This window comes from Bubalus kerabau, chromosome 5 (assembly GCF_029407905.1).
Source record: "Bubalus kerabau isolate K-KA32 ecotype Philippines breed swamp buffalo chromosome 5, PCC_UOA_SB_1v2, whole genome shotgun sequence".
NCBI lineage: Eukaryota > Metazoa > Chordata > Mammalia > Artiodactyla > Bovidae > Bubalus > Bubalus kerabau.
Genome location: NC_073628.1, coordinates 14231011 through 14248124, shown reverse-complemented (window position 1 = coordinate 14248124; position 17114 = coordinate 14231011). Strand labels below are relative to the sequence as shown.

The window sequence follows — 17114 nt, the reverse complement described above, 5'->3', positions numbered from 1 at the left end:
GCAGAAAGTGAAGAGGAACTCAAAAGCCTCTTGATGAAAGTGAAAGAGGAGAGTGAAAAAGTTGGCTTAAAGTTCACCATTCAAAAAACTAAGATCATGGCATTGGTCCCATCATTTCATGGGAAATAGATGGGGAAACAGTGGAGACTGTGTCAGACTTTATTTTTTTGGGCTCCAAAGTCACTGCAGATGGTGACTGCAGCCATGAAATTAAAAGATGCTTAGATCTTGGAAGGAAAGTTATGACCAACCTAGACAGCATTTTGAAAAGCAGACATTACTTTGCCAACAAAGGTCTGTCTAGTCAAGGCTATGGTTTTTCCAGTGGTCATGTATGGATGTGAGAGTTGGACTGTGAATAAAGCTGAGTGCCAAAGAATTGATGCTTTTGAACTGTGGTGTTGGAGAAGACTCTTGAGAGTCCCTTGGACTGCAAGGAGATCCAACCAGTCCATTCTGAAGGAGATCAGCCCTGGGATTTCTTTGGAAGGAATGATGCTAAAGCTGAAACTCCAGTACTTTGGCCACCTCATGCAAAGAGTTGACTCGTTGGAAAAGACTTTGATGCTGGGAGGGATTGGGGGCAGGAGGAGAAGGGGACGACAGAGGATGAAATGGCTGGATGGCATCACTGACTCGATGCACGTGAGTCTTAGTGAACTCTGGGAGTTGGTGATGGACAGGGAAGCCTGGCGTGCTGTGATTAATGGGGTCGCATAGAGTCAGACACGACTGACCGACTGAACTGAACTGATCCAGTCCATGTTCAAATTTCCCTGATTCTCTAAAAACAGATGTCTTTTCACAGTTTATTGAAAGAATGTACTCATATGTTTCACTTTTAAATTGTTCTCTTTTAAGACTAAATAACTGTCTCTCTCCCCAATTTTAAAGCCATTTATTTGTTAAAAAAACTGGGAGGAAGTGGCATGATTTGTATTATAGAATGTCCCAAGTATTGGGTTTAGAGCAGGGATCCACAACGCCAGCACCAGGACAAATACCATTCCTTGGTCTATGGAGAACCAGGTTGCAGAGCAGGAGGTGAGCAGCAGGCCAGTGAGTGAGGCTTCCTCTGTATTTACAGCTGCTCCCCATTGCTCTTCCATCACCCAGAGATGGACAGTCTCATTCCAGGAAAACAAGCTCAGGGCTCCCACCGATTCTGCATTATGATGATCTGTATAATTATTTCATTACATATCCCAATGTAATAATAAAAGAAATAAAGTGCACAATAAGTGAAATATCCTTCAATCATCACGAAATCATCTCCCTACCAACATTTGTGAAAAAATTGTCTTCCAGGAAACTAGTCCCTTGTGACAAAAGGTGGGGGAATGTAGGTTTAGAGGATTGGTTCTCTATATCTTTATCTGTGTTTTTCCTGGGAGACTGGTAGGTAGATCTAGACTTGAGTTCAAAATTTTTATTGGAATATTTCATAGGCAGATATATATTTCTTATGGTGCTACTTAAAGAGTCTCACTATTTCTAGTTGCCTCACTTTGAGAGCTGCTGAAATGCAGTGCCTTCTGATGTTGCCACCTTTATGGATCCATTATACACTCCCCTTTCTACCTTTCGCTTATGGTTTCAGCACCCATTGATGACCTTTGCCCAGATCCATTGTTTCATGAGGATGCTGCAAAATAGTGCTTTCCTGTTTCTACCACTCCTTTTGTTTTAATTTCTGGAATTCTTCATTAAAAATAAGATTCTTTTAACTGTTTGTAGTTACATGGAATCTGCTACATACCAATAAAAAGGCATAAATATTGATGACTATTTTCCTTTCTCAGCGCTCAGAACGGTGTTAATGCCCTAGCAATCTGCCACAGTGACAAATGAGATGTTGTCTAATAGTATTTTGAATTTCTGACTTTTTATACATTTAATTTGTTCTAGTTAATGGATGTAATGCTAAAATTACCCCAATTTTGGCTTCTTCATATGGATTCCTATACTTTCTGTCCAGTCCCCACTTGTCTTTGAAGTCCTTCAACTTTCCTGCCCTTCAAGAGTCCCAAGATTATATTGTGCATTTCTGCACCCAGTCCTGAAATCAGCCATCTGTTTAAGAATCCATGGATCCTCTGGTGGGAAATGCATTTAGAGGCTACATGTTAGACTTCAAGATAGTCGTTGTTATCAAGCTGTCATTGCTTCTAAGCTTTTCAGTTGTCAGAGCAGGAAGTATAGACATTCTTTATTAAAAAAAAAAAGGAATGCAATTGATGGTACAAACTTAGTCTTTCAATTCAAGTTTTAAGATTGCATGGTTTTGCTTAAGCTTCTTTATTTTATGTAAAACTCTTTTCTCTAACCACTGAATTTTTTACCTCAGAACAACATCAGCATTAATTGCTGACTCACTTTAACCTGTAACATATATATGATACTTTCACAATAAGAGAAGCAATATCACCAACAATAAGTTGTTAAATATAGCTTCAGATTTCTTTGCGTTTTTTGCTTCTGTTTTTCTTTTGGTTTGTTTCATATGGGTCAGTATTTTTGTTTGTCTTTGTCCTTAGAAGATATTCCACTCTGCATGTACAGCTATAATTTTGAATTTTACAGCAACTCAAGCAATGTTTTGATATATACAGCCAATCACCAACTTGTTACAATTAGACTTATTAATCTTTGTTCTCAATTTTGACACATGTGATTACTTTTTGATTCTGTAACACATTTTCATGGCTGCAAATCAAAGTATAAAACAAGAAAAATCTCACTTCCCTACCCCTCATCAATAAGTTACATTTTAGTAGTTTTTGGCTAATTCTTTTACTCTTTCTAAATGAAAATAGACATACATGTGTATAAGAAGCAACAAACTCTAAGAACTTTTTTGAACCCTCTTTTTTAAAAAAGCTAAATGCCCGGAGCCGGCATATTGCATATTGAGTGAGGATCTGTAATAGCTCAACTGGAATTCTATCACTGCCGGGAGCCAGCGTGAGGCACTCCGCCCATGACAAAGGTCATGAGGAAGGAGGCTCGGCATACGCAAAGGCGGGATCGAGCCTCAGGAGTCCCCCTGGAAATTCTCGAGCATCTACCCCCAAAACCAGAGTCTGCCTACTTTCTGCTTTGTGCTTTCACCTACACCTCTGACTTTACAGGGGGCTGTCTCCCACTACCTCTCTCTGAAAAAAGAGTTAGCTTACAGCTCCAGTTAATAATTCTTGGATGTGACAGTGTTTCAACCTACAAACTCCTTTGGAAATCCTCTAGCCTTCCTGAATGGGTTTTTCCGGCCACATGTGATTGTTCAGAGCCTCCCAACTGTGAGAGGCAGGAGATGTTCTAAACTGCCTAAACACAGATTCCTTTGAGTAGTTAAAAGATTGATTAGAAATTGTATTGGTGAAGGGTTTTTCACTTGTTGGGCCAATGTTTGCTGCTAAGTCTCCATACTCCTTACCTACTGTGTCCTTGGCAGTGTATTGATTGATATAATGGGTGTATAGAAATGTAAAATGCAGCTTTGTCCAATGCTTTTTTGGAGGCTGGTGCCTGACTTTGGAATAATCACCTTTAGAGAAAAATAAGTTTCTTAAAATGTTAACAGGCCTCCGGGCCAGAAGATGATGTCAATCACCTGAACTTTTGCATATGATAAGTTTGAAAGCCTGGCTTAGATTAGAACCAGGAACTGCTGTCCTTGCATGACTCCACCCCTTCCCCCATTATCCTCTATGCATACCTTAAGGTATAAAAACTACTTTGGAAAATAAAGTGCGGGCCTTGTTCACTGAAACTTGGTCTCCCCATGTCACTCTCTCTCCCAAATTCTAGCTGAGTCTCCATCTGGAGCGCGGAACCCACCATGCTTGCTGATTATGCCTGGGCTTCTAAGATCCGACCGGGGAGGCCTCAGTGTCTCCTCTCCTTCGGGAGAACGGAAGGATGCCTGTGGCCTACGTAAGTGGTGCAAACTTCTTGTCTTGAAGTTTTATTGGTCTCCCATGTAAACCAAGCTACTCAGCCTCTTTTCTCCACTGAATTTCCTCACTGAGCTATCCTTATTCTATTACTCTTTATATCCTTCATTAAAGTTTAATTAAGCAGTTGTTTCCTGACCCTCGCCTATGTCGTCTCTCCTTCGAATACCCTGGATCAGCTGGGGCTGGACCCCGGCAGCTAAATACACAGTTGACAATGTCACCTATTCCACTACTCCTTCATCCACATTATACCCCGGTGTTGGGATGACCTATGTCTTGTTGCAGATTCCCCCATGGATGGTCACTTCAGGTATGCTGCTGATATTTTGCTTTTAAAAACAATGTGCAGTAGACAGCTTGTGCATATGGCTTTTTATGTTTTCACCAGTGTGTCATTGAGTAGATCCCTAGGAGTAGAATTGCTGAGTTAAAGAGCAAATATGTGTGTCATTTGTTAGATGCTATCATATTCCCTCTGTAGAGACTGAACCACCAAAACTGGATTTAAACAATTTGCAAAAATGAGGGTTATGACATTGTGCCCCATTTATACACACCTGGTGTCCAGACCAGGCCCCTGTTGTTGTATCCAAGGGACAATCCAGGATAGATCTCATGCAAGAATAGGCCCTGGGAGTCCTGGAAGAGCCAGGAAACATGTTTGTCTTTCCTTTGGCTGTGGTAACAGTTTAACGGATAGCCCTGTTCATCTCAGTCTGGGTTGGAGCCCAGACTGGTGTGGTTTTCTTTGCCTTCTTTGATTGATAAGACACTTCAAAATTATTTTTTCTGTGTTTTGTTTGGCAGTCAACATTTTTCATGGCATGGGCCCTACTGGAGACTTACATCAGACATCTATCCATTTATCTTCAGCAAATTGGCATTATTAAGGTCATTGATTGATATGTCCCTGGTGATCTTTCTTTGCAAATAGAAAGAAAACTAACATGTTTAATATACATTCAGTCTCATTTAAATCAACCAACTTGAATTAAAATCCCTCTCTGTGCACATTGTATTTCTACTTCTAGGCCAGAAATAAAACCTGCATAGACTGAAGGCTGAATCCAGCCCACTGTGGTGGAGATTTGGCTCCCACTATGTTTGAGGGGGATAAAAATTAGTTACTAACATTAAAATCATGAACTTGCACATAAATATCCAGACTTCTGACTTCTCTCGAAAACATGGCCAACTGACCCACTTTCCAGCATGGCTGAAGTGGAGGAGAGGCTGCTCCCAGTGGAAAGGCATGTGCTGCCCAGTGTTGAGCACAGCTGTCTAGGCTTTGTATCATTTCTCTTGCCTCCTGGACCATGAATTTGTGAGAACTAGACTGATAGCTCGATTAAGATAAAGACCACTTGTGTCTTGATCAACTTTGACTTTCCACCATCTAACTCAGACACCAGCACACATGTCTTCCTTGTAGGTTTGTTGGATGATATAAAATATCTTGTGGATGCATATGGCACTTCTTCCAATACTGAAATCATGCAATTGAAATACTGCTCTGCCCTAAATCTTTGATGCAGACTGGCATCATAGGTGCCCCTGATCTCTGCCATTAGACCCACTACCTAAAACCACTCATATGTCCCTGGGCTGCCTCTCAAGCCTCACTTTTCCATTTGACCTCTTTGCCTCCTAGCAATCAGCTTTCCAACGAGGACAGCAAACCATACCTCATGAAATGGCTAGGCAGACCACATGAGATCATGAATGTCTAGCATGGCCCCTAGTACTCATTTTTATGGTGTCCTTAGCAGTTATTTTCTCCAAGTTGGCAAGTTTCTCCACCCCTTAGATGTCCATGCAGTTCACTTTGGTTTTCAAGCCAAGCCTCAAGGAAGAGATCACAGTAGAAGTCTCTGTATTCTGAGAATTTTCTAAGACCATTCACCAAAGACAAGGATGGAGATAAAAATTTTATCGAGAGCTTTGTATTTTTATCAGATCCATTAGTGCCCTAAAGCGGACAATTAGGGCAGGTTAGAGCACATATAACTAGAAGCTCCTGGTCACCACTGCATGCTAAGGAACTAAAGCTTCCCTGAGTACTCGGAGCCAGGAAAGAAGCATGAAGTGGCTTGTGCTCCTCGGGCTGGTGGCCATCTCAGAGTGCATAGTCATGTAAGTATGGGGACTGTAAGAGGCATCATCTTCCTTTCTGGGTTAGAAAGAAATGGAATATTTCCCTGATAGTCTTAAGGTTCAACTCTTACTTATTGATAAGTACCTTTCTATAGGTACTTATCCTTGCTTCTTTAGCCTTGGGCTTCCCAGGTGGTGCTATTGGTAAAGGACCCACGCTCAAATATAGGAGATGTAAGAGATGCGGGTTTGATCCCTGGGTCGGGAAGATCCTCTGGAGAAGGACATGGCAACCCACTCCAATATTTTTGCCTGGAGAGTCCCACGGGCAGAGGAGCCTGGCAGGCTGTGGTCCATAGGGTCATATAGAGTTGGACACGACTGAAGCAGCTTAGCACACGTGCATGCACCTTGCTATAGAAACTGTGGGCCCCTGGGTCGAGGTATAGGTTTGCATGGTTGCACAACTCTTGGACCACCATCATGTGGTGGCCTGCTGAAAATGGAACTCCTTGCAATTGCAACCTGTACAAATGTATGTGTGGTCCCGTGGAATAGCATTTTTCTACATTTTGTTCTAGGTGTCCTCTCTGTTCTCTCTCTACTTCAGTGTGTATTTGTCTATGTCTGCATCTCTGCATCTCTCTCATTTATCTCTCCATCTCTTTTGAAGTCTCTGTGAGTGCAGATCTGAGAGGATAATAGGCAGGAAGGCCAGGGGTCTCCAAACGGAGGAAGTAGCCTGCAAGTGTCAGACATTTTTATCTCTCTTAAGCGGCAGGAGGAAACAAATTAATGATATTTTTTTCCTTCTCTATACAAATTTAAAAGGAGGTTTCTCTTAAAATACTGTATTGCCATAATGACACCTGGTTTCACCTGAAGTTAACTATTCTCAAAAATTGAGATAACCAATGCATTTTTCTTATGGAAATGTTTGACTTCAGCTATGCTAATGTGCTATGCATTTACCCCAAACTCTGTCTCAAGTCAGTTCCACCTCATGGCTCAGAACCTACTTGACAAACCAGCATGTTATACTCAGATATTGTTCTCCTAATCTATGCAAACAAAACTATTTGTATGGTAATCTGTCCTTCTACAAGATTCAAGTTAATCATTTTATGGCCCAGGATGAACATTTGATGCCAAGATTATCCCAAAATGCATCTTATGGGTGAGGGGCCTAGTGCCATTCTGAGTTTTAAGACATTCCTTTCTTTCATTAACCGACTGCTAGTGACTATATAACATCCAGCTGAAGACTAGCAGGGGGGTACTCTTTCTGCCCCGTTCTGATGCCTATGTCAGAAGCTTTCTCTATCTCCCTTATACTTTAATAAAACCTTATTACACAAAGCTCTGAGTGATCAAACCTCATATCTGGCCCCGGATTGAATTCTCCTCTGGAGGCCAAGAATCCCGGCCGTCTTTTCATTCAGCAACAATCTTTCAGATCTCTCCGTGTTGTTTTTCCTTCTTTTAATTTTTCAGTTTCGACTCATCCTTGCTTCTTTAGCCTCTTAATTTCCCTAATTTGTTTGCTATCTCCCGGATTCTTCTCTCAATTCTCGTTCCATTTCTATTGGAGGAAGATAGGGAGAGCTACTTCTTCATTGTTTTACATCTCACAAGCACTGTGACCACATCCAAGTGACAAACTACTTGAATTTCAGATTTCTTCCCTGTACAAATAAGATAATGGTTCTCTTCTAGAACCTTCCTCCCTGAGCTTCCTTGAGAAGGATATAGTGTGATGGCAATGGCAATACTAATGGCTGTCATTATTGAGATTTAAGATATATCAGATACATTATATCCATCTTCACTTATCTCCCAAATTTTCTATATGCGGGGGTGGGGGTGGGGGGGGATCATTAAATTCGACCTTTTTACCCAGGGGTAAGCTGAGAATCCAAATGGTCTTACCCAATGTTACACAACTGAACCTGTATCCAAACCTACGTCCTTGCCATGGTATTTGCATGGCATTCCGATAATAAGGTGACACTCATAAAAACGCTTGGAAAATACACAGTGTGTTACAATGACAGATATACCTTAACAAGGATAGCTAATTGTATCTTCTCTGTTTCTTTTCCTAATCCTGGGTGAAAGTTTGCCTCTAAGGAAAATGAAGACCTTGCGAGAAACCCTGAGGGAAAAAAACTTGCTGAACAATTTCCTGGAGGAACAAGCTTACAGACTGTCCAAGAGAGACTCCAGAATAGCTACTCACCCCTTGAGGAACTATCTGGATGTGAGTTTATTGGGAGAATGGCTCTTCACAGCGCCCCCTGGTGCTCTGGTCTAGCATTGTGGTTCTTCCAGAAGTAGCAGGTGGGATTTTGGGGCTGGGGCTCCTGCAGGAGTCAGAAACACTGAGGCACAGGGACCCCGTTCCAGAGGAGAAGGCACTCTCATCCTCAACTCTTGGTTTGTGGTGACTGGGCCCAGCAATGACCAGGTGGCAGGTAAACATCCATTGCTGTGTCAAAGATGTGTCATTAGTTTGAGGGAGATTGTTCCTTCTGAACTAAGCGAGCCACTCAGTTACAGATGAAGGGTGAGCCATCTCCAGTCAAAAGATAAAGCCAGCTGCAAAGCAAGTGTGAATCCCCAGGCAGAGGAATTCAGCTTCCACAGATGCAAGAATCACAGCAGTAAAAAGTTACTGAATCCTTATTCCACATAAGGCCATAAGAATCTAACACTGTGGTTATTGTTATTAGATTAGAAAAAAGGGCAAGATTGTCTTCAAGATTGTGCAGGCTAGCCTGAGAGAAAGGCAAAAAGTAAATATATGTCAAAGGAAAGGGTCATCTGTGTGGTGTTGATTGGATGTGGTCTGAGTTTAGAGGGAGTGGTTGGGATTGATCAAGAAGGAACTCCTGGAGAAGGGGGTGCTCAGACTGGGTTTGAAGAGACTAGAGAGCTTTTCAAATGAAGGCACCAGGACTTCCCTGGAGGTCCAGTGCTTATGACTCTGGGCTTTGAATGCAGGAGGTACTTTTTCAACTCCTGGTCACAGAGTGAATATCCCGCATACCACGTGGTGCAAGAAAAAATATCAAATGCAGGCACCTCTGAGAATAAAGGCTGTGAGCTGCATGGTGATTGGAAAGTGATCTCAGGAGACATGTGACACCCAGACGGAGGCAGCAGTGTGGAAATTGAGGGGAGCCAGATCTGCACTAACCCACACTTCCTGGTCCCCATAGATGGCCTACATGGGTAATATCACCATTGGAACACCCCCTCAGGAGTTCCAGGTCATCTTTGACACAGGCTCAGCTGACTTGTGGGTGCCTTCCATCGGCTGTGTCAGTCCAGCCTGTTGTGAGTACAAACACCCCCCAATCCACCCATCTTTTACTTGCCCTCTCCATCCTTCACCCTTCTCTCCACCCTGACTCTCCCTTCTCCACCCTTGGCACCTGACTGACACTCATCTCTTGTGTTTGCAGATACACACAAAACCTTCAATCTTCACAATTCTTCCAGCTTCGGGCAAATACGCCAGCCTATTAGCATCTCCTATGGACCTGGGATAATTCAGGGATTTCTTGGCTCTGACACCGTTCGGGTAATGTGGAAAAAAAAGCTGAGTCAGGACTGACTATGGAGTGACCACTGCTTACAAAACAGATACAGGACAAGCTGGCAGGACCGTCCTACCCTAACTCCCATAGATATTGGCCTTTTACCCACAGGATCCTGTCCCTGGGGAGACAGTCTCCATAGTGACACACAAACAAATGGATTAGCTAACCCAGAGAGGGGCTTGGGCTGTGGACTTGCAGCTCCTCTGCCCATGAGCAGCTCAGGGTTCATTTTGCTGGGAGCCAGAAGAGGGGGGAAAAAGCACCAACTTTTATATTCTCAGACTTCCAGGCACTTTTGTGGTAATAACTTGTTTAAATCTGCAACAACCCCACACAGCAGGTGCGTTGACTAACTAATGATACAGATGAGGAAACAGATGCAGACAGCAAGGGCTTGCTGAGGTCACAGGTGTGGTAAGCGGTGGAGCTGGGCTGGCTTGTCAGGACTGAAGCTGGTGGTGGGTATTTGGGGAAAGGATAAAACTGATCTGGGGACCCTGGGTGCAGTCAAGCACTTCGGGTATGCAGGGTGGATAATCAGGATGCCAGAGATGTAGGTGGGCCTAAGTGTGTTCTCAACGTATGGGGCCTTTGGGAGTCTAATAAAACCTACAGCCTCCCTCCCCCTAGTGCCTGAGTAGTTCGCCTCTCTCTCTCTCTCTCATAGACACTCACACAAACATACACATACCCCCAAAAATGTATTTCCCAGGCAGTAATTTCATAAGAACCCTGCCAGAAACATTGTATAATGGACCTCTGTCTTTCTGGGCAGATGCAGAATCCAAAATACATTACCATCAAGGTACTCCATTTCTGTCATCAGTTCAGAGAGATGCCCGAGAAGGCTCTCCTGCTCTTGACTCATTTTGTCCACAAGGGGGCACCATTGGGTCCTGGCCAGACTCGGTTGCCCCATCGGTACAAGAAGGCATGAGGCCAATTTGACTCACTCAGATGGTGTTTTTCACAGGAGCAGATTTTTTTTTTTTTTAATTGGAGGCTAATTACTTTACAGTATTGTAATGGTTTTTGCCATACATTGACATGAATCAGCCATGGGTGTTCCTGTGTTCTCCAACCTGAGACCCACTCCCCATCCCATCCTTCAGAATCATGCCAGTGCACCAGCCCTGAGTACCCTGTCTAAATCCACAGACCACATAAATGGAACCCAAATTCCCCTTCAGGGTAGGTCTAAAAATCTGAGGTCTACCAAGGACACACAAAGACCTCAGATCTCTGCAATGCTAATGGCATCTCTTCCTCAGCCCAAGCCTAGACCCACTTAAAAAAACTTTATGTGGGAACACTCTTCTCGCCCACAGATCGGGAACCTTGTTAGCCTTAAACAGTCGTTTGGCCTAAGCCTGGAGGAATATGGGTTTGATGGTGCACCCTTTGATGGCGTCCTGGGCTTGGCCTTCCCCTCCATCAGCACCAAAGGTATCATCCCCATCTTTGACAACTTGTGGTCGCAAGGTGCCTTTTCTGAGCCTGTCTTTGCCTTCTACTTGAACAAGTAAGTCTGAGCTGGACAGTCCCTCTCCAAATTAGTTGTAAGATGCTTTCATTTGCATGAAAATTATGCAACAATTGATACAGAAGTATGCTGAGAGATGATCTAACCCAGGATAACTATGGCCCCAGGGCCCCACCTGGGCTCACCACTGGCTTTTATAAATAAAATTTTATTGGTACATAACCAGGCTCCTGGATGCAAGAGCTGGGGCTTGGGGTAGGGGGTGAGCGAAAAGGAAAACTAATGCAAGGTGTCAGGATACAAGTTGGAAGAAAAGGCAACAGGATTTGCTGATGAATTTGACATGGAAGGAAAGAGAGGGATGGTGGAAATCTTTCCTTCCTCACGAACATTTAACTGGGCACCCAGGACCAGCTAAACAATTTGCAGGAGCCAGTGCAAAATGAAAGCGTGAGACCCAAAACAAAAGTGTGGGATTTCTTTTTCAACAACTATTGGGAATTTCAAGACAGGGAGAGCAGAGGTGGGGGCCCAGCTGAGTGTGGGGCCCAATGAACAGCACAGGTCACGGGCCAGTGAAGCCAACCCTGAATGACTTGAAGCCACACCCTTAGTGTTTTCAGGCCTTAGTTTTTCTGAAAACAAACAAACAAACAAACAAAAAAACAGACCGTACAGGGGGAAGCCAAAAGCCTTCAGCACACTGTCCTCTGAGAGTATCTGACCACTCAGGTCGCAGGAGGTCCAGGGCCTCTTCTGAAGACTGAGTGGATAGAGACCTGCCAGGTGGCCCAGCTTCTAACCTCCTCTGTGCCACTCATTAGCCAGCGACCACCCTCAGTCTGGTTCTCAATTGCTCCTAGACTCTATTTCTGCATCTGTACGTGGGGACCTTATTAGGGCCTTGATGGGTGGACAAGCACAACTCTCAGACAGTGCTGTTGTTACTGTCCTCAAAGGATCCCTGCCCCCTTTCTATAGATGCAAGCCGGAGGGCAGTGTGGTGATGTTTGGTGGGGTGGACCACCGCTACTACAAGGGAGAGCTCAACTGGATGCCAGTGTCCCAAACTCGCTACTGGCAGATAAGCATGAACCGGTAAGCCTCTCCCTCTGAGGATCACCCCAAGTGATGCTCCCATATCTGTACATGGACACAGACAAACACACAAATGCACTACCAGACACACAATTAATAAACATACACACCAACCACTACGACACAGACAGACACACAGGCACACATACAAAGACACTAGTAGGCACAAATAAACATGCATAACCAGCCAGAGACACACAAGTACACACACAGAGCCACATATGAACACACATATAAACACAGAAACACAGATACACAAATCACCCATGGGTTCATAATCACCCCAGGCCTCCTGACCAGGGCTCTAAACAGGGTCCATCACAGGGTCCAGAGAGGCCTGTGCAGCTGTGGGAGGACTGCACCCCTGAGTGTGAGGTGGGGAGCATGGTTATAGGACTTTACAGTGTGATGAAAAGAGGATCAGGGAAAATTTCCTCAGCCTGAACAGAGCTGTGATAACATGACCAACTGTCGAGGGCTACATGGGACCAAGGAAGTTAGTACAGATAAATGTCAGTTTAAAAATAGGGAAAGTCCTGAAGAAATGGGGAAAACTGGTCTCCTTAGGGAGAAGCTAGCCAGCAGTGGAGAGAGGTTGGCCACAGTCTTGGGACCCGAAAGTGACTCATAAAAAGAGACACCCCATGTCCCTGGGCACACATGGGGCTGGGGTTAGAGAATCGGGAAGGTGGGATCCAAGACTGGCTTGAGAAGAAGAGGTAATCATTGATGAGATTCTGTGTTTGACCCTCAGATAAAAGCTTACTGGTCCATTGAGGTTCTGTGTCTAGTCAGGTATCACCTGGTCAGTGTCTCAGGGTCTGAGCCCAGTGAGGGGTTGCTGCTCAGAGACATCCCCTCCCAGGGCAGCCGGTCTCCCCTACCCCTATGAGAATCTGCTGCCGCAGGAACCTCCATCTTTACTGTGTGTTTGTCCCATTGTTGGTGAGACATCAGATATACCTCTCTGGATGGTCTTCATTCATTATTTTCACAGTCTTCATTCACTCATTCAACAGACAAGCATTGTGCATCCACTGTGTGCCAGGCACTTTAGGGATGTGATGAGAATAAAACTCATCCTCACATCTAAGAAGGCAAATGTACAAGAAATGACACACACACAGAGTAAATTGTCACTTTGGTACATGCTAGACATGAGGAAGGGTCTATAGAGATACAGAGAGTGACGAAGACAGGAGACTGATATACACTGGGGGAAAGACTTCCCTGGAACCACGACAGTTAAGCTGGAATCTGGAAGATGAGGAGAAATTAGCTAGTCAGAGGCGAGGGGGCTCTTCTAGGAAGGAAGCATGTGTCAAGGTATTAAAGAGCCTGGTGTATTCAAGTACTGCATTCACGCATGTCAAGGAAGGTGCTGTGATCAGAGCAAAGGAAAAGTCAGGGCAAGAGATGAAGCTCTGTTCAGGAGACAGTCAGGGAAGGGGCAGCTGTGAAGCAGCTTTCCGTATGACCCTGATGCCCGCTTTGTCCTACTGTCTCTCAGCATCAGCATAAATGGGAATGTTACTGCTTGTTCTCGTGGATGTCAGGCCCTTTTGGACACTGGGACATCAATGATCCATGGCCCAACAAGACTGGTCACCAACATCCACAAGCTCATGAATGCCAGGCACCAGGGTTCTGAGGTAAAGGGTCATGCTACAGGATCACTCCCAGTCTCCCCACAAAATAAGGATTCTCTGGGCCAACCTCTCTCCTTCTCTCTAACAGTATGTGGTTTCATGTGATGCCGTCAAGACCCTGCCTCCTGTCATCTTCAACATCAATGGCATCGACTATCCACTGCCCCCTCAAGCCTACATCATCAAGGTGAGGGGCCATCCCTGAGGGTTTGTTCTCTAAATTGGGGTTTTCAGGAACTCTTGGGCTACTGCCGGGAGGAGGGCACCCTCTGCAGGCCAAGCCACACCATTGCAGATGCTGCTGATCCACTATGGGTGGGCCAGCACGTCCACAAAATCAACCACTTGAGAGTAGAGGACAGTCTGGGACATCCATCCTCCTGAAATAAACATGGAGACACCACTCCGTGATGGCATGGTGGGAGTCACAAGGAGAGGGGAACACTAAGGGCCTCTGCCTTCATAGATCTTCAGTTCTACTAGAGCCCTCAGATGCAGAAATACAGAAAGTCAGCTCTAGGGATCCCTAAAATAGGACATGTGACAAGGGGGGTTGGCTGGTGGCAGTCCCTGTGTGTGCTCCCACCATAATGATTAACAGTCTCCCTTTCCTTCTTGAAATTGTCCCAGTTACAATAAATTACATGGCTATCATAGATCTTGACTGCAACTTCTCCAGTTTCCCCTCTGTAAGTCAGGCTACCTGGCCCCTCTATGGGGAGGTTGGATGCTAAGGTGATTAAAGGGTGCACAGTGACTTCTCAGACCTAACACAAGGTGGAGGCTTCACATCAGCTCCCTGTGGGAGTTCAGAGCAGGCTGTTGGGCTCAAAGAAGGCTTTGAGGAAGAGAGGGAACTGCAGTAATTCTAAAACCCCTGACTCATGACACCATAGGGAGGCCTGCTTGGGTCTAGGCAAATCTGCCCTGGGTTCCATGCAAATGGCACCCCGTGGTGCTCTGCAAAGGGACCCTGGGATTTATTAGGGGTAATTTGGGCTATGGACCAACTGGCGGGGATGGAGACCAGAATAAGTCACCCAGCCAAACCTGAAGTGACCAAAGGCTGAGTGTGGGTCCAAACAGTCTTCTCAGAGGGGCTGAGAGAAGGCTTAAAGAATATGTTGTGAGCACTGCTTTGAATGTATTTAACATGCATAACCAACAGTGAGCTACTGTATAGCACAGGGAACACTGCTCAACATAAGGTGGCAGCCTGGATGGGAGGGGTGTGTCTCTGGGACAAGGATACATGTATATGTATGACTGAATCCCTTTACTGTCCACCTGAAACTTCAAATACTGTTAGTCAGCTATACTCCAAAACAAAATTAAAAGTTAAAAAGAACTGGTTTGGGGGACGCAGGAGAAGAACAGGCATTCTCTGCAGAGAAAACAAGGAGCAGGAGTCAGAAGGAAAGAAACAGAGAGTGTGAGGAGAACTAGGAGGCACTCTTGTTCTTTTCTTAAAAAAACGTGTTGCAGTATAGCTGATCTTCAGCTTTGCCTTAAGTTCTGCTGCACAGCTAAGTGTTTTAGCTGTACATATACAAATATATATATTCTTTTTCATCAGTTAGTCAATAAATATTGAATACAGTTCCTTGCTCCAGAAGTAGGACTTTGTTGCTTATCATTCCTCTGTATATTACTTTGCATCTGATCATTCCAAACTCCCAATCCTCCCCTCCCCACACTCCTGCCATATTGCAACCACATGCTTTGGTCCTTTTTGGTTTTGGATGAACCCTCATATCCCCAGCTTCTGAGAAAATCACCTGATACTTACCAAAAGAGGGAAATAAAACCAAGAAGTATGCCAGGTCTGGATATTGAGGAGGGAGTTGCAGTAAGCACACAGGCTGACTGGTGTGTCTCTCTTAACTCCCCAAGGCTCAAAACTTCTGCCTTAGCATCTTTCATGGGGGCACAGAAACTAGCTCTCCAGAGACCTGGATCCTGGGTGACGCCTTCCTGAGACAGTACTTCGCAGTTTTTGATCGAAGAAATGACAGGATTGGCCTGGCTCCAGCAGTGTAAATGCTTGGACTCGTTCAGGAATCAATCAGGCTGCTCCTAACACACACTCGCTCACACTAGGGCACTCCTGCCCAGAGATGCTGGTGAACTGTGTTTGGTGCTCTGCAAACTCTATTCTCAGTAAAGAATAAAATGTTTTACTCTTAATGGTGCTAAAACAAATGGGTGCCTCTTTTTGGGTCTGGGAGGTGCATCATAATCAGGGAGGATCTAGAACCAAGTTTGAAGCACTAGGGAGAGGAGCTCAACTCCAGCTGGTTTCAAGTAAAGGGGAGACTTTTCAGAAGAACACTGGAGATCCTGTACATAGGAACCAGAGCAGATAGAAAGATCTCAGTGACTGGACCCAAGAAATCAGAAGTCATCAGTTCTCTCTTTCTCACCCTCGCTCTTTCCCCTCTCTCTTCTTTGATTGTCTTAGCCTGACAGCTTTCTTCCTTAAGGCTTCTACACCTAGTGAGGGAGACCAGAGCTACCTGCCCTAGGGTTTTATATCCCTAAGGCATCTAACCCATAAGGAAAGAAGCTCAGAGACCTGAAGGTTCAAGGGAGTGCTTTGACTAGTCCACCTCAGATCACATGTCCGTATGGTATCTCCAATTTTCTTGAAGAGATGTCTTGTCTTTGCAATTCTATTGTTTTTCTCTATTTCTTGCACTGTTCACTTAAGAAGGCTTTCTTATCTCTCCTTGCTCTTCTCTGGAAGTCTGCATTCCTTTGGTTTTAACTTTCTCTTTTCCGTTTGCTTTCACTTCTCTTCTTTTCTCTGCTATTTGTAGCCATCCTCAGATAACCAACCACTTTGCCTTCTTGCATTTCTGTGTCTTGGGAATGGTTTGATCACTGTCAAACCTCCATCATTAGTTCTTCAGGCACCCTGTCTACCAGATTTAATCCCTTGAATCTGTCACCTCCACTGTATAACCATAAGGGATTTGATTTAGGTGATACTTGAATGGTCTAGTTGTTTTCCTCACTTTCTTCATTTTAAGCCTGGATATTGCTTGCTTCTGCCTTCACAATTAGTGGCAGGTCAGCACCCTCCATCTCTGGTGGGAGCAGAGCAAAACCACACAATTTGGGAACTGATGTCCTGAGTTTGCACGTTGGCTCCTCATATCCCTAGTTGTGGGGCCTTGATCAAGTCCCTTAACCTGTTTCCTCATGAGGAAAGTGGGCATCAAGATGA

General features: G+C 44.6%; 1 protein-coding gene across 1 annotated transcript; it reads left to right on the top strand.

The window, feature by feature from the left end:
• The first annotated feature begins 217 nt into the window (after positions 1-217).
• LOC129653658 (pregnancy-associated glycoprotein 2-like) lies at positions 218-16072 on the top strand. Its single transcript, XM_055583390.1, has 10 exons — positions 218-239; positions 5996-6089; positions 8169-8310; positions 9272-9389; positions 9518-9636; positions 10984-11177; positions 12120-12236; positions 13747-13888; positions 13974-14072; positions 15779-16072. Exons 1-10 carry the CDS (start codon positions 218-220, stop codon positions 15923-15925), a joined length of 1194 nt encoding a protein of 397 aa, XP_055439365.1. The 3' UTR covers positions 15926-16072.
• The last annotated feature ends 1042 nt before the right edge of the window (positions 16073-17114 follow it).

Coding starts and splice junctions, on each gene's coding strand:
- LOC129653658 (XM_055583390.1), top strand. CDS start 218: ATGCTTAGATCTTGGAAGGAAA. Junction 240..5,995: donor GCTTAGATCTTGGAAGGAAA/GTTATGACCAAC, acceptor CTGCATGCTAAG/GAACTAAAGCTTCCCTGAGT. Junction 8,311..9,271: donor CCTTGAGGAACTATCTGGAT/GTGAGTTTATTG, acceptor TGGTCCCCATAG/ATGGCCTACATGGGTAATAT.